The 26,383-nt window shown below is 47.9% G+C and overlaps 2 protein-coding genes across 6 annotated transcripts in view; one reads left to right on the top strand and one right to left on the bottom strand.

Moving 5' to 3' along the window:
* LOC102237305 (FH1/FH2 domain-containing protein 1-like) overlaps positions 1-25,773 on the bottom strand; it is a 30,650-nt gene extending 4,877 nt beyond the window's left edge. Inside the window, exons 1-19 of one of the 5 annotated variants that reach the window (XM_023332734.1) lie at positions 25,316-25,773; positions 21,522-21,628; positions 21,373-21,437; positions 16,078-16,145; positions 15,614-15,719; positions 14,629-14,723; positions 14,421-14,532; positions 14,205-14,299; positions 13,842-13,985; positions 13,410-13,753; positions 12,343-12,450; positions 11,453-11,539; positions 9,677-9,706; positions 9,289-9,339; positions 6,144-6,283; positions 5,763-5,819; positions 4,858-4,923; positions 4,544-4,701; positions 2,091-2,648 (exon numbers count right to left, since the gene is read on the bottom strand). In XM_023332734.1, coding sequence (XP_023188502.1) covers positions 2,091-2,648; positions 4,544-4,701; positions 4,858-4,923; positions 5,763-5,819; positions 6,144-6,283; positions 9,289-9,339; positions 9,677-9,706; positions 11,453-11,539; positions 12,343-12,450; positions 13,410-13,753; positions 13,842-13,985; positions 14,205-14,299; positions 14,421-14,532; positions 14,629-14,723; positions 15,614-15,719; positions 16,078-16,145; positions 21,373-21,437; positions 21,522-21,628; positions 25,316-25,480 — 2,556 coding nt within the window. In that variant the 5' untranslated portion in view covers positions 25,481-25,773. Of the gene's footprint in view, positions 1-2,090; positions 2,649-4,543; positions 4,702-4,857; positions 5,011-5,762; positions 5,820-6,143; positions 6,284-9,288; positions 9,340-9,676; positions 9,707-11,452; positions 11,540-12,342; positions 12,451-13,409; positions 13,754-13,841; positions 13,986-14,204; positions 14,300-14,420; positions 14,533-14,628; positions 14,724-15,613; positions 15,720-16,077; positions 16,146-21,372; positions 21,438-21,521; positions 21,629-25,315 lie in introns of all 5 variants that reach the window. The other 4 variants (XM_023332730.1, XM_023332731.1, XM_023332735.1 and 1 more) reach the window with 4 other exon arrangements.
* Positions 21,866-25,306, top strand: LOC111608435. The gene is made up of 2 exons (XM_023332738.1): positions 21,866-24,226; positions 24,394-25,306. Exons 1-2 carry the CDS (start codon positions 24,079-24,081, stop codon positions 24,978-24,980), a joined length of 735 nt encoding a protein of 244 aa, XP_023188506.1. The 5' UTR covers positions 21,866-24,078; the 3' UTR covers positions 24,981-25,306.
* Positions 25,774-26,383: the final 610 nt, after the last annotated feature.

Below are 26,383 nucleotides of genomic sequence, written 5' to 3'. Positions count from 1 at the left end.
CGTTAGAGACACGTTAGAGACACGATAGAGACATGTTAAAGAAACGTTAGAGACACGATAGACACGTTAAAGACACATTCGAGACACATTAAAGACATGTTAGAGACACGTTAGAGACACGATAGAGACGTTAAAGACACGTTAGAGACACGATCGAGACACGATAGAGAGACGATAGCGACACGTTAAAGACACGTTAGAGACACGATAGAGACGTTAAAGACACGTTAGAGACACGTTAAAGACACGTTAGAGACACGATAGAGACATGTTAAAGACACGTTAGAGACACGATAGAGACATGTTAAAGACACGTTAGAGACACGATAGAGACATGTTAAAGACACGTTAGAGACACGATAGAGACATGTTAAAGACACGTTAGAGACACGATAGAGACACGTTAGAGATACGATAGAGACACATTAAAGACACGTTAGAGACACGATAGACACATTAAAGACACGTTAAAGACACGTTAGAGACACGATAGACACATTAGAGACACGATAGAGACACGTTAGACACGATAGAGAAACGTTAAAGACATGTTAGAGACACGATAGAGACACGTTAAAGACATGTTAGAGACACGTTAGAGACACGTTAAAGACATGTTAGAGACACGTTAGAGACACGTTAGAGACACGTTAAAGACACATTAGAGACACGTTAGAGACACGTTAAAGACACATTAGAGACACGTTAGAGACACGTTAAAGACACATTAGAGACACGTTAAAGACACGTTAGAGACACGATAGAGACATGTTAAAGACACGTTAGAGACACGATAGAGACATGTTAAAGACACGTTAGAGACACGATAGAGACATGTTAAAGACACGTTAGAGACACGATAGAGACACGTTAGAGATACGATAGAGACACATTAAAGACACGTTAGAGACACGATAGACACATTAAAGACACGTTAAAGACACGTTAGAGACACGATAGACACATTAGAGACACGATAGAGACACGTTAGACACGATAGAGAAACGTTAAAGACATGTTAGAGACACGTTAGAGACACGTTAAAGACATGTTAGAGACACGTTAGAGACACGTTAAAGACATGTTAGAGACACGTTAGAGACACGTCAAAGACATGTTAGAGACACGTTAAAGACACGTTAAAGACACATTAAAGACACGATAGAGACACGTTAAAGACATGTTAGAGACACGTTAGAGACACGTTAAAGACACGATAGAGACATGTTAAAGACACGTTAGAGACACGATAGAGACATGTTAAAGACACGTTAAAGACACGTTAAAGACACGATAGAGACATGTTAAAGACACGTTAGAGACACGTTAAAGACACGTTAGAGACACGATAGAGACACATTAAAGACACGTTAGAGACACGATAGACACATTAAAGACATGTTAAAGACACGTTAGAGACACGATAGACACATTAGAGACACATTAGAGACACGATAGAGACACGTTAGACACGATAGAGAAACGTTAAAGACATGTTAGAGACACGATAGAGACACGTTAAAGACATGTTAAAGACACGTTAGAGACACGATAGAGACACGATAGACACATTAAAGACATGTTAAAGACACGTTAGAGACACGATAGAGACACGATAGACACATTAGAGACACATTAGAGACACGATAGAGACACGTTAGACACGATAGAGAAACGTTAGACACGATAGAGAAACGTTAAAGACATGTTAGAGACACGATAGAGACACGTTAAAGACATGTTAGAGACACGATAGAGACACGTTAAAGACATGTTAGAGACACGTTAGAGACACGTTAAAGACACGTTAGAGACACGTCAAAGACATGTTAGAGACACGTTAAAGACACGTTAAAGACACATTAAAGACACGATAGAGACACGTTAAAGACATGTTAGAGACACGTTAGAGACACGATAGAGACGCGTTAAAGACACGATAGAGACACGATAGAGACATGATAGAGAAACGTTAAAGACACGTTAGAGACATGTTAGAGACATGTTAGAGACATGTTGAGACAATTTGGAAACCGGACTGTTGTGTCCTGAGGTGGTCGCTACGCGCTATTGGGGAGTTAGCTGGTTACCTTGGCGACCGGCAGTTCCTTGGACTTGGACTCGAACAGCGTCTCCAGGCGCGCCGTGTCCACCTCCACCTTGTCCAGCGACGCCCACACCGTCCCGCGGCCGAAGCGACATTTCTGCTGGCTCTCCGCCTGCTTCAGCTCCTTCCAGAACAGTTTCACCGTCTTCTTCTTCGTCAGGCCCGAAGGCCCGCCGCTCGGAGGGGGCGGAGCCAGGGGGACGCCACCTGGAGGGGGAGGAGGTGGAGGAGGGGCACCCAGGAGGGCGGGCGGAGGAGGAGGCGGAGGAGGTGGCGGGGGAGCGGCACATCCTGGTGGAGGCGGCGGAGGAGGAGGGACGCCTGAGAAATGGGAGGAAGAGGAGGAGTTGGTGCCCATGTCCAGGACGTCGATGTCTTCGTCCTCCAGCAGGTCGGTGAAGTCCAGGTCTTTGATCTTCAGGTCGGCGCCGCTGGGCTGCAGCTGATCCCAGGCGTCAGCCGGACCCACAGAGTTCATGGAGTCCGGGCACCGCGCCGCAGGCTCCGCCCTCACGCCGCTCTGCTGCCGGACCAAACGGTTCTGATGGGAGACGGACACACGGTCAGCCTGCTTCCTCATACAGAACAGCGAAACAGCAATGCATCATGGGCAGTGATGTCAGCAAGGCGCTACTCTGATCGGATTTCATTTACGCGTTTCCATTTCAAATCCAGTGATCAGATTACAGTTACTGTTCCAAATCACTGTGAGTTACTATTTTCTAGTGTAATTAATTTTTTCCCTCTGTGCGTCTTGAGGAGCGACCGCCGATCATCTCCTCCCGGGTTCAGAACAGGAACCAGGGAGGAGATGAACATTTTGTTGCTGGAAAAACAGGAACTATTTAGAGTTTCTGTCATCAAGTCTGATTAATATAAGCGACTTTGGGCTTGTTTTTGAACTAGGGCTGTTGTAAACAAATATTTTAGTAATCGAGTAATCTATGGATTATTCTTACGATTAATTGAGTAATTGGATAAAAAATTATTAAATAAAATATTAGTAAATCTGGCATAACACCGATGTTACTATCGGGTATCAATATCAGTCCTAACAGTTACTTTTCTGTAGTTTATAAAACTAACCTGTAACAATAACAGCTCAATTTCTACGTTAACCAGAAGAAAAGTTATACAAAGATCTGAAATTATATTCAATTTAATAATAAAGAGTCTCACAGATATGCTTATAAAAATGTCTATGCTCCAGCTTTTAGTTTATGTATTTATCTCCAGTCACTTTAATAGATGAATTCTCGCCTTGCCCCATAACCTGACAAGCTTTGGGTTTGAGAAAACGGGAAATATCTCCTGGAGTTTGGGGCGGTGGGGGGCAGTTGAACGAACGAAGTAAGATGGGAGGAAATAGACCAGGGGACGAACGTGAGAATCGGGGCAGCAATACAGGATTTTTACGGCACCTTCGTCGTCACACTCAGAAACTCGTCTACAGCCATGAACCGCCACGACGCTCCGCCAGCCGTTTGTTCAGACCGGGATGATATGAAATTTATTGTGCGGTTCGTCCGTAGAGCTACACTTACACTGTAACCATCAGCTACTCAGCCGCCCGCCGTGTTCATCAGCTCACCTGTATTAATACCTGCAGCTCTTCCCGCCGTTCGCTTTGAACCAGCAGCTCCTGGAGGAGAAAGGCTGCCGTACTGCAGGCATGGCGCCAGTCATTTTAAGGATGCTTATTGGTCCCCAAAAACCATGAAAACCTGAACGTTATCACCACTCCATAAAATCCTCACGGGCCGAACTTGAACATTGGACGTTATGCCGCTAACACTTAGCTTTGGTCAGCAACTCAGAGGAGGAAGTCAGAACTCCGCGCAACGCAAATAATGTCCCGGCCGGAACACGGCGCGCTAAATAATTAAACATTAATTAACGAAGCTTCGAGGCAGGTAAATTTTCCTTGAGGAATTTTAATAATCGAGGAACTGGAATCATTGGAGGAATCGCTTCAGCTCTATTTTGAAGGTGAAGCTGCTCATCTGGAAATAAGCAGAGGCACATTAAACTCCAGATGTTGACCCACATCCACATAGTTTCAGTCGGACTCTCCCTGTCCATCATTTCCCAGATGATCTGACCAAATGTGTCTTTGTTCATGTTTAAAATCTTATTTAGAGGTTTCTAAATAGTTTGCTAACTGTTTTAGCACTAGCTAATGGTGTTTACTGTAGCTAATTATGCTAGTTCTTGCTAATGGTGTTCTTGCTCCTGAAAGTGTTTGAGGTTTTTTTTGCATCACAGAAACAACTTTTATGTCAACAGGAATATTGAGGCAGATTTAGGCCGCCATGTTGAGCCAGTCATGGATCCGTTTTGAGAACTGATTAGCAGTTAAACTGACCCAGACTGGCTGGTTGGTTCTGACCCAACCTGCTTGCTGTCGGTACCTTCTATCTGACCCAGTACCGGTACCTTCTGCTCCTCGGCCAGCCGGGCCCTGGCCGCCTGCGCCGAGCCCTTCAGGCATTCCAACTCCGCCCTCTGGGGGGCGCTGCTCTCTGCGCCGGACTCCACCGACTGTGAGCTGAAGTTGGACAGTCGCTTTGAAACACGGCCACAAAGATCTTCACCTGGAGGAGAGCAAACAGAGGCATCACTTTGCTGCAGATTTCTGAACCTCGGCTGCTGGAAAGAGAAGATGGTCGATGAAAACTTGATTTCACTCAGGCTCTCTTTACCGACTAAAACCTGGATCTGCTGCAGCCCAGAAACCTGCGCATGCTCACCAGGTGCGAAGCTGCCTTCTTCTTCCTTAACGGAGCCAGACGCAGCATCAGTCGGGCTCGAGGGCACTGCGGCAGAGGAGTTGGAATACATCATGTCCAGAACCAACATGGTGACATCAGACAGGGTGCTGCACTGCCGCTGCACAGGAACCGCTGCAAACATGATGAACAGCACCAACATCCATCAGCTGGTCTCCATGACCCAGAGAGCTTCACCCCCCCCCACACACACCGGTGTGTCCACTTGAAGGGACAGTACCGACCGTCTGAAGCCGAGTTCTGGTCAGAATCAAAACCGTTTATTAGCTTCTTCCCCACATTTCAAAAGGTTCTGACCAGCAATGGGCACCGCTAACTAACATGCTAGCTGCGCTAACAATAATGTGCTGATCATAAACATTAGTTTACTAACATCAACAGCAGAAGCTAATGCTAAAGTGCTAACTTTAACCATGTTGCTACCCACCATAAGTCAATGTGTTATATTGACTTATGGTGCCCTCCAAAGGCTAAACCTGACATTACACTCCTTCCTGTGCGGCTGCGCTTCAGGAAAGGATTCTTTGTGCCGGACGTTTGTGGTTTCAGTTCAACGGTTGTTGAGTTTTGCTAACTCTGTAGATGATTAGCGTAGTTGACCACGGTAAAGTCAGAAAGCTCACATGACATATTTAGATTTTATGCTGTTTGATACAAACATCAAACTTTATTCAACTGAAGTTTACAAAACAGCCAGCTAGATTAGCCTTTCAGAATTCATCTGGAAAAACTCATTTCGCAGAAGCTAAGTTAGCTAAAGGTTCTCAATGTGACCAAGCATCACGTCATCAGCATAGAAATGATGAGGATTCTAGATGTGGGTCTGCGGCAGGCTGCAGGGCATTGTGGGTACTGTAGTTTCTTACCTGGATCATTCTGCGAGTCTGAGGGTCCGTTTGTCTCCAAGCTGCTGGATGTCGAGGCTGAAGAAACAGAATTAATCTAGATTACTACCAACATTCAGACATATCCGTCTGCAGGTCAGGAGCTGAACACGGCAGCTTCAGAACCGGGTCAGGCTTTTTTTTTTTTTACCCCTCCAGGGGGTCTTTTGTGGGCTCTAGTGCCCCTTATATGACAGCAGGCCGACAGGAAACAGGGAAGGAGAGGGGGGAAGACATGCGGTAAATGTCGTCTGGTCCGGGAGTCGAACCCGCGACGGCCGCGTCGAGGACTCAAGGCCTCCAAATACGGGTCACACTAACCGCTACGCCACCACGGCACGCCCGGAACCGGGTCAGACTTACCGGGTCGCTCAGGCACCACGCCGGCGCTGGGCTCAGGGCATGGACTTATGACATCATCACACAGCTGGGGAATGCTCAGGAGTTTACTTCTCCTCTTCTTGTCCCAGTTAGTGGCTGCCAGGCTGCGCAGGAAGGCACCTCTGTGAGAGAAGGAGACCAGGTGAGACCAGGTGAGACCAGGTGGGACCAGGTGGGACTAGGTGGGACCAGGTGGGACCAGGTGATACCAGGTGGGACTAGGTGAGACCAGGTGGGACTAGGTGGGACCAGGTGGGACCAGGTGATACCAGGTGGGACTAGGTGAGACCAGGTGATACCAGGTGGGACTAGGTGAGACCAGGTGGGACCAGGTGATACCAGGTGGGACTAGGTGGGACCAGGTGGGACCAGGTGAGACTAGGTGGGACTAGGTGGGACCAGGTGAGACGAGGTGGGACTAGGTGAGACTAGGTGAGACGAGGTGGGTAGTGATGTGTCGGTCGCGAACGATCCGGCTCTAAGAGCCGGCTCTTTGAAGTGAACGATTGGAACCGGCTCCACAATGGGAGCCGTTTTAGGATCCTATTTGGGAGCCGGTTTTTTTCTACAGTATATCGCTGTCTCTCCGCCTCCCTGTCGTTGTGCTTGTGCTCTGCAAGTGCCAGAGCCGATAGTTTTTCCCCACATCGTTTTATTTTGTCCTGCGGTGCCTCGCTGTCTCTCCCCCCCTTCTCCCTCTCCTGCGCGTTTTGCTCTTCTGCCAGTGCTACAGCAGAGAGTTTTTTTCCCTCGGTCGGTCCACTGCCCTCATGTCAAGCGTGTGCTCCACACATCTGACCAATCACACATAGTTTCAATTAATAATGTGGCGGGAAAACACTGAAAAAAAAGTTTATCTCCACTTTTTTTGTGGAAACGGCAGGCAACTGGCCAAGCTGTATAGCGTTCGTCAGCAGGTGTTTATGTACAGACACTCACTCAGCGTCAAGAAGCACAGAAAGAAGGGGAGTCAGTGTGAGAACTGAATAGGTGAAAATAAATGAGTGACAGAAAACGGAGCAAGATTTGGACTCATTTTAATGCTGCATCAAGCTCCAGGGCAGAGTGCAGACTGTGCAAAGTCAGCATTTCCTATCTGCAGGCTCGACAAACAACCTGCACATGCAGACATCACACGCATCGGTATTGCTATAGCATTGTTATGTGGCATTTTTACTCATCATAAGTGCTTAACAATGTCAATAATGAAACAAAATATTATAAAATTAGGTTTAAGCTATTAATTAATTAATTATGTCAAAAATATATATGGGGAGCCGAAAGAGCCGGCTCTCCACAGTAAGAAGAGCCATTAGAGCCGCATCTCGAAAAGGAGCCGGAAATCCCATCACTACAGGTGAGACCAGGTGAGACTCAAACCAACAGTCTGGATCTAATCAGATTTTTTATGTTTTGATCGGTTTTCTGAACTGAACTGAAGGATCTGTGATTCTCCAGTTTCAGATCTCCAGAACCAACACCGGTCCAGTCAATCCAGAACTCCTCTCAGCTGATCAGGATTCACCTGGTCGGCTAACGGAGGAGCTGCTAGTGAGTTTCAGCCAGGTGGATGAGGGCCTTCGTCAGAGTCATCCTCCAGAACCATCTGGACAAACATCAGAAACAGGAAGGAAGCAACCCTTATGATGGTTGTTATGGCGATAACCTCTGAGGCTGTGGCGGCCCGCAGCATCACTCATCCCAATCAAACCCAGCCTCCAGCGAACGGCTGCAGGGTGGAAACAGAACCGTCAGGTCCAGTTCCTCCAGAACCGATCAGAACCGAGCCTACTCTGCTCTCTGATCAGCTGATCTGCTGGGCCGGATCACATGACCTCATGAAGGCCCTCGGATCAAACGCCTTGAGCTGCTGGAGGTCAAAGGTCACGCTGTTGGTTTGAGTCCAGAACATGACAGCAAATCAGATTGGACCTTCACTACAGAACCAGAATCAACCCGACACTGACTCCAGAACCAACCCACCACCACCATCACTCTGATTGGCAGTCAGGCTGGACCCAGACATTCCTGACCTGGTTCTGTTAGTCAGCCTGACCGTCAGCATCTCATTATATGCGATGAGGTTCTGTTGGATCCAGCTGATCCGATTGGGCAGCTGAACAGAACCCAGAACCTTTCCTCCAGCTGAACGTTTGGACCGGGCCAGCACTCTGCAGCGGCGGTTCTGAATGTGGCTCCAGTCCGGTTCTGGTCCAGTTTAGGAGTTTCTATGGTCCTGATTGGAACCACAGAGACAGCAGAGCTGGACCAGAACCAGAACAGAACCAGAAGAGGAGAGGAGGGCAACTTTTACACTGATCACACACACCCTCACACACACTCTCACACACACACTCTCACACACACACACACCCTCACACACACTCTCACACACACACCCTCACACACTCTCACACACACACTCTCACACACACACACACCCTCACACTCTCACACACACCCTCACACACACACACACACTCTCACACACACACTCTCACACACCCTCACACACACACACACCCTCACACACACCCTCACACACACACACACACACACACACACACCCTCACACACACCCTCTCACCCACACACACACACTCACACACTCTCACACACACACTCTCACACACCCTCACACACACACTCTCACACACACCCTCACACACACACACACCCTCACACACACCCTCACACACACACACCCTCTCACCCACACACACACCCTCACACACACACCCACCGAATGCTTTGGTCCGATTTCTAGCTCACCAGAAACGAGATAAACTAACTGATAACTAATCAGATATAAGAGATTAAATCAATAATCAATAAAAAGTTCCAGATCATTCACTCATAGTGAAACGTTTTTCTGATGGCAGAGGAGCCACAACTTTTTATCAATATTAATTATTGATTTAATCTCCTAAATCTGATTATTAGTTTTTATTTCATTTCTGTAGAAACTAAACCAAACAGACTTTGTGTTTTTACAGTGTCAGAGAAAGTGATCCGCTTCCTGTGAACCCAAATGTCACCAGAACCAGAACCACACCGTGCAAGGCCCAACAGAACCGCAGGCCTCCCTGCAGCTCCCAGCATGCAGTGGGGCTGCGGCGGTACTTACTGGAACTTCTTCAGAACTGGCTTGTTCAGATTCACATCAATGTCCTCTGGGCTGCAGAGACACGACACACACACGTCACACAGCCAGACCCGACCCGACAGAACCGGCTCAGCTGCATGACAAACTCCTCACAGACCCACAGAACCCAGACAAGAGAAACCGGACCTGGAGGTTCTGCCCCCACCGGATCAGAACTCAATCACAGAAAAAACAAAGATGGAGGAAGAACAGGATGAGACAGAACCGCAGGGTGGATTAGTCGGGTCCAAAAGATTCGAAACGTTTCTGACTCCGGAGTTAATGTGGAAACACCTGAACTGGACCTGAAACCGGCGGGTCTATGCAGCTGAGCGCCACGAGGAAGAGGAGGAGGATGAAGAATACTCACCAGAAGACTTCCTGCTCAGCCTCCAGTGAGCTGGAGGAACGAGGGAGCGGACGCACAGAACGGAGGAGAGGAAGAGGAGAAAGAGGAGGAGAAACCATTAAAACACTGACAGAGAGAGAGAGGGGCGAGAGACGCTGCTGCAGGAAGCCCTGTGATTGGCTGAACTGATGCTGGGGGCGGAGCCAAGTTCCTGTCAAACGTTTAATCCATCTAAAAAACTGAAACTATTTTATACCAAGACATTATAATAATCTACAATAATAATGTAAAAAATAAATTCATTCAGTTTTATGGAGGACGATTAGTGCCAGAACTCTGATCACAAAAATGAAAAAAATCACTTAAATCTGATACGTTCCTCCTGAAAGATGGCTCTACGTCTTTACAACTCGAATCATCGCTGAAGCTGTTTGCTCCCAAATGTCTCTGATCAGAGAAAAAACTGTTTAAATTCAAAGAAAAAGTCAGAATTATTATTGTTATTATTGGTGATTGGCCCCATTTACAGAAATACTTAAAAAGATCCAAAACAATTAAAGAACAATATTTAACTTGAAATACCCAACAATGGTAATCTAAAAATAATAAGGAAATTATTCATCAACATTTTGTTAAGTTAAGAAAACCTCAACATTTCTCAACATCTTGAAAATATCTAGAAAAAATACAAAAAGAACCAAAAAAAATTAGAACATCCTCCAGAAAACAACCTGAAGCGTTACAACAAAACAAACTGCAACACAAAGGAGCCAACGAGAAGAAAGGAGGGAAAATATCCTCCAGGCATTGGTGGACACCGCTAGCTACGCAGCTAGCTACGCTAATGCTGAATAACTAACCTGAAACATCAGCTTCGCTAATGCTAAAGCGCTACATACTCGATACCTACCATGTGGACGTGAGGATCGCTCAAAACACTAGCATGATCAAAGCCTGACAGTTTGTTCATGCTAGTGTTTTATTTATTTAGTGTTTGTTTCAACTTCAAAACATTTTATTCTACCAAACATTTACAAAACACACATCAAATTAGCGCTCTAGGATTTTTCTGTAAAAATTCATTTAGGTGAAGCTGAGTGTGCTAAATGTTTTCAAAGTTATCAAAATGCTAAAGCGCTAAGCTAATTAGCTCAGATATCAGCAGAACAGAATGCCCACCACTGCCTATAGAAAAAAATTTAAAAATAAGATAAACAAATAGTTCCAGAAAATAAATAATCTAGAATCAAGAAATCCAGATAAACAGTGAGCATGAAGTCAATTTTAAGTTTACAGAGGATCCCAGAAAATCTTTAAGAAATTAACCAGACATGCAATTTGTCCAATGTTGTCCTGAAACATTCCAAAAATATTTTCCTAGAATTAAAAACTTCCCAGAAAACTTCAGGACAAAATCTAAAACCAAAGATTTAGAGAAAGAAGAGGACAGTTTCAGACACTCTCTGGGAAAAAAAGCTGAAAATAGGCGAGAACAAGAGCAGTCAACAGAACCAATACAGAACCATTAACAGAACCAAACAACAGAAAAATCCGGATCAACAGAACCGATCCAAAGAAAAATCCAAGAATCAAAAACTCCCAAATTTATCCAGGATTATTCCAGAGAGGACAAAGAGCTGGTCTAAAAGAAGATTTCTCTAAATAATTTCAGACAGAGAAACTCCCTGATGTCAGGCAGAACGTCTCCAGTCTGGTTGAACTGGGAGGACTCCAGTCCCACCAGTTCCAGAAACCAGTCAGGACTTAAACATGATGGAAAAACGTCGGTTTACTCACTTCTGACGAGGTTTGGACTCTGGTCTGACCAGCTGATCTGAGTCCTGCTGGGACGGATCCGGAGGCGAGAGGTCCGATGGAGACGAGCTGCAGGACAAACACACACCCATACACCCACACACACACACACACACACACACACACACAGAGAGAGAGAGAGACTGAGCCAAGCACATGAAGAGATGATGAAGAGTTTGCATTCTAGACTTGGTTACTGCCAGATCTGCTGCAGCGGTCTGGTTCTGTTTTTCTGCTGTTTCCAGATTAAAACCTGATTTTAACTAAATAAAACCTGAACAGAACCTCTCAGGACCCGACCCAGTCCAGATAAAACGCTCTAAACCTCGTCTGATCCCAGAATAGAATAGAATAAAATTACTTTATTCATCCCAGCAGGGAAATTATTTCGCAGTTACAGCAGCATAGAGACAAAGACACACAACAACCACCACTGAGTAGCAATGTAGACAAAATAAAATAAGAATAAAATATGACATGCTTTCAATATAAAAGCAGCTTAGAGCAGTCCTTGCAAAGATTCAAAAAGTGCAGATACAGTATTTATATGTAAATATATGTACAGCAAGTGTGCCACAGTGCAGTTGCGCAAAATCGGACTGATTAGTGCAGAACAATGATTTAGCTTTTATTGTACAGTGAGATGGCATGTGGCAGAAAGGATTTCCTGTATCTGTCCCTACGACAGCGGAGCTGGAGCAGCCTATGTGAGAAGGTGCTCCTAAAGCCCTGTGTGTTATTCTCCCTCCAGCGCCCCCTGCAGGACCAACTTCTCGCTTTTTACTGAGCTGCAATGTCCTGATCAGCTTGCAGGGGTCGCTGCAGGTCCTGCTGACAGGAGGTAGGTCAAAGGTCAGTCAGGAGGTACAGACCTGCAGCCGGGCAGAGGCTCCTCAGAGATGGAGCTGGTTTTGGAGAAGAGGCGGGACTTCCTGCCCAGACCCAGAGCCGACATGTGGTGGCTGAGAAAAGAGCGACTCCTGGTGGCCGATGGGCGCAACCGCAGCGAGACAGAGGAGAGGAAGGGAAAGATGGCGGATTAGAGGAGACAGAGGACAGAGACCAACAGGAGGACACCCAGAGGACAGAGACAGAGGACAGGTCTGCAGGCGAGACATCTGGTAACTTCCTGTCCACCTATCAGGAACATGATGATGGACCGGGCCAAGAGGAACCAGAACTATAGTAACTATAGCTATTATAGTTTACTAAAACTAACAAAATAAAAACTGAAATTGAAAAAGCAATTTCATCAACTGAAATAATATCAGTAATAATTGGGGAAAAACTAACTAACTGGAACTGTAGCAAGCATTTCTAAAACAAACTAGAGCGTGCTCTAGATGCAGCATCCGCCATTTTAGTGTTTATGAATCTTTTTTTAGCCTTTCGATGAGCCGTGGAACTGACTTCTTCCCACACAAGCAGTTTACGTCAGCTGTCAGCCAATTACGGCGCTGCGTTACGGCTACGCCGGTCCACCGAGCGGCGACAGAAAACGCAGAACAAACTTTTAGAAAATGATTTCTGTAGATTCGTTACATAATCTATGTAAACATAATCACAACACAATATTTGACCTTTTTAAATCCTGTAAAGTATAAAAAAATCAAAACTACAACTAAAACCAGCAACTCCAGCATGTCCAGCATGAGGACGGACCGGTTCCTGCTCAGAACCTGAGGACCCGGTGCTGGACCCAGAGACAGGCTGAGGACCGAAGATTCTGAAGGCTTAGACTCGGACCCGAGTGCAACCCAGTAGTGAGTTGCCGTGGCAACGGTGCAGATCTGAACTGGTGTCTGATACCAAACATGGAGGACAAACATTTCTGCTTGCTGGAGTCACCCGTCTCCAAACTGGGACAGAACCAGAACATGGTCCAAAACAGCTGGACAGAGACAACCCAACAGCACCAGCTGCCGGTCTGTGGACTTACGGGCTGGACGGCGTCTTGGTCCCCAGCTCGGTGGACCCATCGCCGCCGGGTCCAGCGGGGGGGGGCAGCGGCGAGCCCCGAGGGGACCCGGAGGGGCTGGAGGCGGAGCTTCCGGGTTCAGAGGACAGCGGCGACGAAGTGGTGCTGTCCAGCGTGGGCGAGGATATGGTGGAGGACGGGGAGAGGACAGGCGTGGAGGGGGTGGGGGACAGCAGGTCCGGCAGGTTCTGACTGGAGCGCCGGCTCTTCCTGCCCTCCTGGTCGCCGGCGGCCATCTTTCTCCTCTCCTTTCTGAGGAGGGGTGCGGAGTGATCCACGTCTCCGTCCTCGTGCCGCAGAGCCGCCTGGAGGACAGGAGACACGTGAGGACAGCAGGCGGCGCCGAGTCAGCGGACAGGAAGCGGAGCGGGAACATGACCTCGGCGACAGTACCTCATAGGTGGAGAACTGGGCCTTGAGGTCCGGCTCCGCCCGCTTGCTGCTCAGGTGTTTCCGGACCACGGCCTCCATGCCCAGACGCTCCAGGCAGTCCGTCACGTCGTAGAACGAGTCCTGGTCCGGCAGCGCTGCCAGAATCTGGACCGGAACCACAAAGGGAATGAGCCAACGGAGGCTGGTTCTGGTTCTGCTCTCTGATGGTTCTGGTTCTGGTTTCTGACAGGTCAGGTACTGGTTCTGGTCTCTCACAGGTCTGGTCCAGGTCTGGTCGGTTCTGGTTCTGGCCGGGTCTGGTTCTGATTCTAGATCTAGTCTGGTTCTGGTCTCTGTCAGGTCTGGTCCTGGTCAGGTTGGTACCTTGTTGATGAGCGTCATGGTGAAGACCAGCAGCTCTGTGTCGGCGCCGTTCTTCTCCTCCAGAACGTCCATCAGGTTCGTCCAAGGCTTCACACCTAAAGCACACACAGTGGTAACCATAGCAACAGCCCTCATCAGCACACCTGGGAGCGAGTCTGGGCCTCATCCACCTATTAGGTTGGAGCCCTGTGTGTGTGTGTGTGTGTGTGTGTGTACCTCTCTTTGCGTCCACCGTTGTCACGGCGCCGATCAGCAGAGGACTGTTGGACTCGGCGTACTCCACAAACACGATGAGGAGCTTCAGAGCCGTTTTCACCAGCAGGTGAGACTGGAAACAGAAGGAGCAGAGTCACTGTCTGACCAGCAGGGGGCGCCACCACACTTTTGATCAGGCGTCTCAGGTTGATTTTGGGTTCTGACTCACCACACTTCCTGTCAGCGTGTAGAGCCACTGCAGCGTCTCTGGGTGGTGGATCACGCCGTTCATCCCGTCCACAAACAGCATGATCTGGCTGAGAGCTGGATGGCGGGGGACGGAGGGACAGACAGGAAGACAGATGAGTCTCCACAGTCCCAGCCTCTAGGCTATAATCTGAGGCTGCGCTCTGCGGCTTTTCTGGACGTGTGAAGAGCAAAGTTTCCGTCCTGTGGGACGAGGACGCCTGTCTGACTGAGACTAAAACAGCGATCCGTTTGGATCAGCACCAAACACAACAGCAGAGACGTATGGAAGAGCTTCCATCTTTGAAACACGCCTGGGAGACACATTGATAAATTAATGAACTAATTAATCTGCTTTTTCCCACCAATGTGCTTCTTTGGTTTCTGTAGTTCAGAGTGATGTCATCACGCCCAGGGCTGCCATCTTGTTTAACAAGCATGTTTTACAGCTTCTGGTTATTTGGACATTGATTTATTTATTCTTTAAATCACAAGAGTAAAGTTGAAATGTAAGGAAAATTAATTAGTGATTGAATGAGTTTTAATGAGAACATAAAACAGTTACATTAAAATGAGGAATGCTGTGTGGAGTTACTTTGTCTCAGTTTTACAGATAAGAACATTTTTCATCTTTTGACTCATCAGGTTATCAGCAGCAGCAACGTTGAAACAAAAGCATCTGTTATGAAGCAAGAATCATACTGAGCTTCTCGCTACTCTACAAGTTTTTTTTGTAATTTTCAAGTGTTTTTCTTGTAATTAAAGAAAACTTCTCATAGTCTGGATGTAATACTTCAGACAACTCACAGGATGGGCTTTTTAGAAAGTATTTTTTAGAAGAGAAAACAAGAATTAAAATCAATTAAACCTGTAAATCGGATTTGGTATGAAAAAAGTTAGTATTTTTAGCCAGGAGTCGGAGCCACGTGTCAGGGGGCGGGGTCACGTCTCAGGGGGCGGGGCCTTACCTCTCAGGATGTAGTTCTGGTAGTTGTGGTCGGCTTCGGCTCCAACCTTGATGAAACACGCCAAGCCTTCAGATGCTACAAACTCTGGGACCAGATCCTTATCGTCCTGGAGACACAGACCATCTTCATCATCATCATCATGTCAAGACGGTTTTCCCTGAGTTCATTCTGGAAGGCAGCAGTTCCAGGATGACCTCTGACCTCCACCAGACTAGCCATTGCACCGCTCTGCAGATCGTCTCCTGCAGCTGCTGAGCTCCTCGTCCAGCAGGTGGAGCTGTTCAGGTGGAGGAGCAGCAGAAGGAGAATGCTCCAAAATGTAGCTGAGCAGCTCCCGGCTGAGTGCGCCCCCTACCAGCTGCAGGAGGAGCTGCAGCAGAGGACCAGCAGCGCTGCATGCTGGGAAATGCAGAATGGACTGCAGGAAGTCGGGTCGTGGCTCAGGTGAGTCTGCAGGCGGTTACCTGGAAGAGCTGCTTGAGGGAGAACAGACAGCGCCTCAGCTCTGGGCCTTTGGAGTTGTACAACCTCTCTGGAAACCAAGAAGAGACAGGAAGTGATGTCACAGCCAGGTGGTCGATTCAGGTCAAATTCAGTGACCGATATGGACCGCCCCAACATCAGCAACCAATCAGGACGGAGGAGGAGCTATGAGCTCCGCCCACTGCTGCAAACTACCTGCAGAACTTCCTGTTTCAGTCCCGGTGTTCATGGCTACTATTTTGTGTTGTTTTAACCAAAAAACAATTTTTCAGATTAACCATTTTGTAAATTTACAGCAGCGTGATAAAATATAGCGAAGGTAATTGTATAATATTATTCACAGTTCCATTACAAAAAAATAAAATGCTTTTTCTTTTTTTTTTACAAACCAATAATTTACCAAAAAGGAATGGGCTGAAGCCAAGGCTTGTGTGTGACAGTATGTTTATGTGCATTTTATTTTAGTTGTATTTATTTATCGACTGTTTTGCTGCTGGATATGAAAGTTTCCCTCTTCAGGATGAATAAAGTATCTAAAATATGTAATTTGATATTTGAGGAGGACAAACAGCTGGCAGCTCCTTCAAACCGTCCATCCATCCATCCATCCATCTTCTTCCGCTTATCCGAGGTCGGGTCGCGGGGGTAGCAGCTTCAGAAGGGAGGCCCAGACTTCCCTCTCCCCGGCCACTTCTTCTAGCTCCTCCGGGGGAATCCCGAGGCGTTCCCAGGCCAGCCGAGAGACATAGTCCCTCCAGCGTGTCCTGGGTCTTCCCCGGGGCCTCCTCCCGGTGGGACGTGCCCGGAACACCTCACCAGGGAGGCGTCCAGGAGGCATCCTGACCAGATGCCTGAGCCTCAACTGGCTCCTCTCGATGTGAAGGAGCAGCGGCTCTACTCTGAGTCCCTCCCGGATGACTGAGCTTCTCACCCTATCTCTAAGGGAGAGCCCAGACACCCTACGGAGAAAACCCATTCCGGCCGCTTGTATCCGCGATCTCGTTCTTTCGGTCATGACCCAAAGCTCATGACCATAGATGAGGGTGGGAACGTAGATCGACCGGTAAATGGAGAGCTTCGCTTTTTGGCTCAGCTCTCTCTTCACCACGACGGACCGGTACAACGCCCACTTGACAGCAGATGCTGCGCCAATCCGCCTGTCGATCTCCCGCTCCCTTCTTCCCTCATTCGTGAACAAGATCCCGAGATACTTAAACTCCTCCACTTGGGGCAGGACACCCCCCTGACCCGGAGAAGGCACTCTACCCTTCAAACCGTTTCAATTTATTTGGTTTTAAAATCAGAACGAGTCTCTGAGTCGGTCTGGGTCAAACAGCTGCTGCAGACGCACAGGACCGGTTTGATCCGGTCCGGTCCGTGTGCAGAACTAGCACAGGTTCTGCTGCCGTCCCGGTTCGCCGGTTCTGGTTGTTGTGAAACAGAAGTTGGTTCCTGAGAAGCTGCGGAGCAGGAGTCAGCATGATGAAGACGAGGATGATGAAACTGCAGCAACAGGCGCCGACATGCAGAGAAGTTCTGATGGGAAGCCGAGTCCAAACGCTGCCGAGAAGCAGGAGGAGTTGCCCAGATTTATCGGATATTCTGCGTCTCTTTCTGGCTCTGAACCAGAGTCCGGATGAGTCTGGATCTGTTTGGGTCAGAACCAGCAAACCGGGCCATCAGCTTCCTTCATCTCTCTAAACAAAGACGCCGCTGGAACCAGAATGCAGCTCCACAATCGGGCCAGCAAACAACTCAACCTGACCCGGCTCAGCAAGAACCCCGACTAGAACCGAACAGAACCAACCAGAACAGATCAGAGCAGAGGAAACCGGGCCGGTTCTGGTTCTGTAGCTCTAACTGGTTTTTCTGCCTCATTCCTGAATCCTGCAGGGAACCAGGTGGTCGAGACGGGTCGCACCCAGAACCGGTCCTGAACTGTGATCCGATCCAGACATAGCAGAACTCCAGCTGCTCATCCACAACCAAAAAAAGAACAAGCTGCAGTTTCCTTTCCTCCACTGACATCACTTCCTGCGTGCCGACGGTGGCTCGTGCTGACTGGCAGCTGTTTCCCACCATCAGCTGAGGAAGACGAGGATGATGAAGAGCAGCTGAGTGAAGGACTCTGAAGGTCAGAGGACCCGTCTGACCAGAACCAGAACCAGAACCACAAAAACATATTTCATGTTCAAACTGAGAACATGAAATATTTACTTTGTAATTTTTTTGTAATATTGCCTTATCTGGACCAGAACCGAACAGAACCTCCGAACCTCTGCAGGTCCAGTGCTGCAGCATGCAGATATTCATCAGGATTATTATCTGCAGCTGATCCGGATCCGACCTGCAGAACAGAACCTACATCCTGATGAAGGTTCCTGTTTATCCTCAACAGGAAAAAGTGAGGCTGATAAACCCACTCAGGCATTTCCTGTCTGAGTCAAGCAGCACGAATTCACCCGGAGGAACCGGGCCACAGCTACTGGTTCTTGTACCGGAGTTCTGGCTGAGAGGGCCACCAAGGAAGAGGTGTTTAACCTTTGACCCCTCTCTGGGAGTGAACCTGGTCTGAACTGAGCCAGAGTCTGGTTTCGTACAGACAGAACCGTCCTCCATGTCTCTCTGGTCGGAACGTTGATGTGGTCCAACAGAACCGACTCTGGTTCTGAATCCGTCTCGGCAGCAGAACTGGCTCCAGATGTTCTCTGCAGCTGGTTTCCAGTCGGAGCAGAGATCAGCGAGGCGATCCTCAAGGCGGTGTCCTCGGCCCACTGCCGTTCAGCTCCACACTGCCCCTGGTGGAGACCATAAGGTGCTACATTTTAGCCATTAGGGCGGCGCCCCTGGGCGTTGCCCCGTTGCCCCGTGCTGCATGTTTCAGATGCCTCCCTGCTTCAGCAAACCGGTCTCCAGCTGACGGCCGATCAGCCGATAATCAATCGTCTGGATCTCCGGCAGAAAAACGAGGAAAACAAGCCGAGCAGGAAGAGAAGCAGCAGAGGAAGCAGCGCGTCTGCGCTTTGTTTCAGGACGGATTCAGACGGATCGAGATCCAAAGTGTTGTTCTGGTCCGCCGCTCCATCCATACCAGAATAGAAACAGAATATCAATGTTAGAGCTGGGAGTTTAGCTCAATTTATTAATTACATCAATCTTAACGTTTTTTTTTTTTTTTTACAGAAATCCCAAACAGGAACCTTTGTATTCACTTGTTTCTGGAGCGCCCATAAATCTGACGCACAACATCCACCGTCTGATGGAGCTCTGCACGTTTTCAGAGACCGGAAACCGGCCCGGATTCTGGACAGGATCTGGATTCAAAACTCATTCAGGACATGGTGTTGTCATGGTAACGCAAGGCTGTCGACTCATTGTTTTTGGGAACCCTCCTCTTCCTCAATACCAGCCTGACTCAGCGAGTCATCGACCAGATTCCACCACACACACACCCACACACCCTGCGTGCACACACACACACCCGCACACACACACCCGCACACACACAGACACGCACTGCAGCATATGAAGCAACACACTCTGGGCAAAGATCCAGGAGAAGAAAAGCTTCATCTGGTCCTTTCCAGTTACCTAAAACTGGATCCCGTTGTTCCCAGTGTTCCCAGTGTTCCCAGCAGCAGGAATATAAATGAATAGAGACTCATTCTGGTCACGCTGATTGTCTCCACATGAATAAAAATCTATAATAATACATCTTTAGGCTTCTGGGGCAAAAACAAGATGAAATCAATATTTCTGACTCAATTATTGATTTATTTATTGATTTGTTTTTCAAATTTAGATTTAATCATGAACCGGAAAACATTTTTTATCCAGATAGTTTTCATTTCTAAGGAGTTTTACTCACATTTTACCTTCATTTTTATCTCAATCTTTTATCTGATTTTGGGTTGATTCAATTTTATCTAATTTATTTTCTGACTTTTTTAAATTCTGGTTTGTGCCAAGATTTTATTCTGATCCTATTTTGATTTTATTTAGATTTTTATGCTATGTGATTATTATACATTCAGATTTTATCTTGTTTAACATTAAATTTATTCTCATTTTATTTTGATTTTTCAGGCCAGAATTTCCTGATTCTTTTTAATCCTAATTTTAATCAGATGCTGAGGTTGACAGGTCAGAGGTCAGAGGGGGAGCTAAACGTCTGACGCTACAGGCCCAGCCAGCATCTTAAAGGTCAGAGGTCAGCTGTTGTCTGTGTGTGGTTCTGGTTCTGTTGGGTCTAAGTAACGCTGTGGTTTCTGACGTCGGCTCCTCAGCGAGTCGCCTGCAGGCTGGCAAGGCATGCTGGGAAAGCCCCGCCTCCAGCCGTGAAACTTTGCACAACTTTGTCCCGACAGACTGAAGCTGCTGCAAACAAAGAGAACCCCTCCGGGCCCAGACGGGGCAGCCGCCTGCAGAACCGGCCCGGCTGCAGCGCCGCCAGCGTTTAGCTCCTCCCCCCGGATGTTTGACAAGTTGTAACAGGCCAGAACCAGAACTTTAAACGGGTCGAGCAAAAACACAACAACTGAGACAAAAACAGAGCAGAGAGGAAACCCGAGAGGAGAAAAACCACCAGAAACCAGGACGGTTCTGATCCAAACGGGTTCCGATCCAAACTGCTGGAGGAGACTGAAGCCACAAACAGGAAGAGAGCAGCAGCCTTCTGGGCTCAGATAAGGTCAGAAAATAACGGGCTAAAAATAAAAGCCTCAGTCTCCACGGAAACACACAGAAAACACGCTGAGCAGAAACACACACAACCAGAACCAGAACCTCGACCCGGTTAGAAGAACCCGTCAGACTGAAGAACATTTAATCTGATTGAAGATCAGAAGAGTTTCCTGAGGTTTTCTCTTCATCTGCTGCAGCGTTTTTATACGGCAGAGAAAAAATGGATCCGTTTCATCATGAAGGTTTAAATAATGAAACATTAAAATCACAAGCATTTGGTAGAAGCTGCAGATTGTAACTTCCATAAAAAACATGTCAGATAATCTATGAAAAGATTGATGTCCTCCCTGATCAATTATTTCTGTCTGAAGATATCAACCAAAACCAGAACCATCAGAACCCGTCCCGGGTGCAGAGGGACATGCGGTCTGGTCCGCTCTGCAGACGTCGGCTGGTGTCCTCAGGTTTCCATGGAAACAGAGGTTTGGTTTAGCCCTCTCAGAGGTTCCAGAACCAGGCGACCCAACAAAACCGGCTGAGTCAGAGGAAACTCTGCCTGCCTTTCCTGTGAGTCAGCAGACGGAAACATTTACCCAGGATGAGGTGAACGCGGACGGAGAGCTGGTTCCTCAGGACCAGGATCGGCTTCCTGCCCTTTCTGTGGAAACAGAGACACAGTCAGAACCCGGTGCCGGTTTTGGTACCACAGCAGCAAGGGTCGGGGGTCGGGGCTCAGACTCACGCCAGGTCCTGGTAGAAGGTGTCCAGCTCATCCCGCTGCTCCGCCAGAGACGAGTCCAGGTCCAGGTACGTCCCGCTGGGAGACACCTGCAGGGCGCAGTCCTCCAGCTGCAACACAACCGGATCGGTTTCACTCCTAGCTGGATGTTAGCCACAGACTAGCTAGCTCAGAGGTGGGCAATCCTGGTCCTGGAGGTCCGGTGTCCTGCAACTCTTAGACGTCTCCCTGGTCCAACACACTTGAATCCAACAGCTAACTCACCTCCTCAGTGCAGTCAGGTTCTCCAGGTTCTGCTAATGGCCTCATTATTTGACTCAGGTGTGTTGAAGTAGAGACACATCTAAAGGTTGCAGGAGACTTTTAGGCCCTCCAGGCCTGGAGTTGCCTACCCCTGAGCTAGCTGGATGTTAGCCACAGACCATCTAGCTGGATGTTAGCCACATACCTGCTAGCTGGATGTTAGCCACAGACCATCTAGCTGGATGTTAGCCACAGACCATCTAGCTGGATGTTAGCCACAGACCATCTAGCTGGATGTTAGCCACATACCTGCTAGCTGGATGTTAGCCACAGACCATCTAGCTGGATGTTAACCACAGACCATCTAGCTGGATGTTAGCCACATACCCGCTAGCTGGATGTTAGCCACAGACCATCTAGCTGGATGTTAGCCACAGACCCGCTAGCTGGATGTTAGCCACAGACCATCTAGCTGGATGTTAGCCACAGACCATCTAGCTGGATGTTAGCCACAGACCATCTAGCTGGATGTTAGCCACAGACCATCTAGCTGGATGTTAGCCACATACCTGCTAGCTGGATGTTAGCCACAGACCATCTAGCTGGATGTTAGCCACATACCTGCTAGCTGGATGTTAGCCACATACCTGCTAGCTGGATGTTAGCCACAGACCATCTAGCTGGATGTTAGCCACATACCTGCTAGCTGGATGTTAGCCACAGCTGGATGTATTCAAACTTTATCGGAGTTATTTAATGAGGAATAAAAACATGAAATAAATAAACTGGATTATTTGTATTAAAAGAATATAAATATAGAGACTCAAGCTGGGAAATATTGAAGATCACAGGCTTCATTCATTTATTTATAGATTATGAATCATTTTGCAGCAGCGACGTCAGAACCAGAGAGAGAGAGAGTGTGTGTGTGTGTGCACGCGCATGTGTGCACCGTAAACAGATCCAGCAGCAGCTGCTGCCACAACAAACAGAACCAACTCAACTGGACCCAGAAGGATCAGGAACTCAGAAGATCACGACCCAAACTCCACCAGAACCAGAACTTCCTGATCCAGAACCATTTCTCTAGCGAAGTCCAATCTGGTCTAGTAATCGTCTCTAGTCCTCCTGGCTCTAATCGGACCTCGGCCAGTCAAGCAGCACAGACAGAGGTTCTAGACCAGTAGAACCAGTAGCACCACATTCTGCCTGCTATTTCTGGACTGGAGCTGAGGAAGAGGAGGATGATGAAGCTCAGCTCCACATTTTAAAGCAATGCAGTAACTGCAGCGTGCTGGTTCTGGTTCTGGTCTGGTTTATCAGAGTGAGCTCACTGCCCAGCTTTAGAAACTGATTCTCAGGTTTCCTGAGGTTTGGTAACGTTCAGTGGCCCAGTTCGGCCTGATTCTATTGGACCAGGCGGTTTGGTTCTATTGGATCCAGTTTGATCCAGAGTGTTGCTGTGGTGGAAGCAGGGAGGTTCTGGGTTCGAATCCCAGCGCATAATAATCAGCTCTGTCTTCCAGTTGGTGGTTCTGAAGCAACTGGACTGAACCAGAACCAGAACTGGCCCAGTAAACTCGTGGCATCAGATTGTAACCATGGTAACAACAATCACACTTTTTTTCTTACAGTTTTAGAAAGTGAACTTTAAGTGTTGAAACCAATAAATCAAATTTTAAATCTGCAGACCTGAAGGCTTCATCAGCTGACAGTGGGCGTGGCCATAATGGTGGGCGTGGTTATAATGGTGGGCGTGGCCCGTTTTGTTTTTAATGCGATCAGAATTATTATGAAACAGAGCAAAGAGGTAAATCTGGAATTTGATCATTTAGACCAGGGGTCTCAAACTGCAACTTTTAGAACAGAATAATGAGGTTGTTAGTGAGGCTGGGAGACCTGATCCACACCAGGAGGAGGTCATGAAGTCGTTTCATTCCAGCGTTTTGTACCTGTGGTACATCTAAAAACTGCAGGACAGCGACTGGAGGCCTGGAGTTTGAGACCCCTGATCTAGAGGTTTATTGCAGGTCATTGATAAATATTTAAATTATGAAAACCCAGAAAATCTCCTGAACGTCGCAGAACGTCAGGCGCCCAGGCGTAGCGCCACCTGTGGTTTGATCGAGGAGGAGCTTCAGATGGACAGGCGGACCAGAAGTCTGGTCGGGTCCAGGTTCTGATCAGAACCACCGGATTGACCCGTCCAGTAGAGGAGAAAGGCGGACTGCTCCTTTAATCCTTTAAACAGGAAGGAAACGCTGCAGTTAGCTTATCGGATGCCCCGCCCACTTCCTGCTGGGGGCCGAGGAAGAGGATGAAGACCTCACACCCTCCCAGGCTGCGGAACCGGCCCCAAGGCATGATGGGAACAATCAGAGGTCTGAACACTCCTGCAGGCCTCAAACGCCTCACAGCAGACTGGACTCGGACCGGTCGGGTCCGACTTGTCATCGTTACTAAAGGTCAACAACCTGAAGTTTAAATAGGAGTTTTCAGTTCTGATGCATTTTATGATCATAAAAAAAATCTGGAAAATTTTCTGATAATTTAAAGTTTAAATAATAATAATTATAATAATAATAATAATAATAATCTCTTACTGTGATAAACAGAAACTTGTTCTTTTCAGATCCTCAGATCCTGGTCTGGAGACTGACAGGTTCTGGTTCTGGTGGGTTCAGGTCAGACAGGTCTGTCTGTCTCTGTCTGAGGACTCTGACCTTTGACCTCTGGCTCCACACTGAGTCGCCTCTGAATCATTTTGCGGCACTTTGCTCACTTCCTGTTTGGCAAAACGGAAAAAATCTGCCAGGAACAAGAGGACTGGGAGAGAGACTGGGAGGACTGGGAGGTTTGTCTTCAGACTGGTCGTTTCCTCTGCAGGACGGATTTCACTGCAGCCTGAAGGACCAATCAGCTGCAGCTCCTGAAGCCCCGCCCCCTGGTCTACCTGCCCAGGTGCTGGAAGCCCCGCCCCCTTCACTGCTGGTTGCTCAACAGGTGAGCAGAAACTTTGACCCAGATCAGAACAGAAAACCTCTGACAGCCCAACACAGAAACATCAGAACCTCCAGAACCAGAAGATCCAGCAGAACCTCCACAGACCCGGATCCATCTCAGCAGAACCGGTTCTGGTCCACGCTGGTTTCCAACTCCGGTTCAGATTGTTGTGGTTCTGCTCTCCGAACGTCCCATCACAGCCTTCCAGGACTTTGACTAGGCCATTGTGTGTGCTGTGGACCGGCTGCTGTGTTTGGTTCCCGGTTCTGACCCGGTTTGGACCGGGCCTCAGCTACTGAAGAGGTTCAGATTTATCTGACGTGTTTCCGGTCAGTAAAGAGGCGGGACTTCCTGCTCCTCCGGACTCACCTGTCCAGGTGAACCTTTAACTGGACCGGATTCGTTTTGTGTAATTATTCATCATGACGTCACCCTGGCTACGAGACACCTCACCCTGGAAACCTTTCCTCCCTCCATGCGCCTCACCTGACAGATTTTGGCACTAAGCTCACGCTGAGCCCGGTTCCGGCCCGGTTCGGAGTGTGACCCACCTTCAGCGGCGCCCCGAGCAGCTTGTGGATCCCGGAGATCTGTTCGCTCAGCGGCTGGTCCTCCTCCAGGGAGACAGTCGGAGGTCTCCGCGGTTCGGGAAAGTTTGTGCAGATGAACGGGTCCGAGTCCTCCAGGTACTGGACCCGGCAGGTGACGGAATCCATGGCCGAAAGTCAGCGACCAGACTGCGGCTGGGCTGCTGAGGGAGAGTCGGTGCGGCTCGCTGCGCCGCGGAGGAAAGTTTAAATGAAGCTGAGCGCAGGAGGACCTGGCTGCACAAAGGGGCGGGGCCTAGGGATGACGTCAGGCCCATATTTGGAACTGGCATTTTACCACACACAACCAGAGACTACATCCGGTTTGGCCTTTCAGAATAAAGCTCATCCGATCAGAGAGCCGGCCTTTCGCTTTAGAAAATAAATCCAGCTGAATAAATTTGTTTTGATTTTCTGATTCAAAATAATAAAGAGGTGAAATCAAAGATGGCTTCTCTTCATAATCTGAGCAACACGTCACTATGACATCACTGCTCATATATAATAGACTACAAAATAAATTAATGTATGACTAAAATAATGAAGTTAAAAGAAAACTAAGAAAATAAGAGGAAAGAGGAAAAATGGAATCTTAGATCAGTGGTTCCCAAAGTGTGGGGCGCGCCCCCTATGGGAGGCGCAGTGCCATTGCAGGAAGGGGTTGGGGGGACAGGAAGCAGTATGGGTGAATGAAAAAAAACCAACACAGTTACACCAAAGTGTTTCACTGTAAAGATGGTTTGTGGTTGAACAATATGTGACCAGTTGATTGTTTTTTCTTTTTGGGGCGATTTTGTTGTAATCCATAGGGGGGCCCAGAAAATCTTTGGGAACCACTGACTTAGATTATGGTGATAATCTTAGTTTAATACTGTAGTAAACTATAAAACAATTTGTTAATATTCAGATATAATACACATTATATAATTAGGTTGGACAAATTCTCATTTTTTTCTATGTGTTAAATGCAATTTTTGCCAAATTAAATAGTTTATCAAGCCGTTTGTTTATTTGCGTATTTATTGATACTTT

Source organism: Xiphophorus maculatus, chromosome 4, assembly GCF_002775205.1.
Source record: "Xiphophorus maculatus strain JP 163 A chromosome 4, X_maculatus-5.0-male, whole genome shotgun sequence".
Taxonomy (NCBI): Eukaryota; Metazoa; Chordata; class Actinopteri; order Cyprinodontiformes; family Poeciliidae; genus Xiphophorus; species Xiphophorus maculatus.
This window is presented reverse-complemented; position numbering and strand designations above follow the sequence as displayed.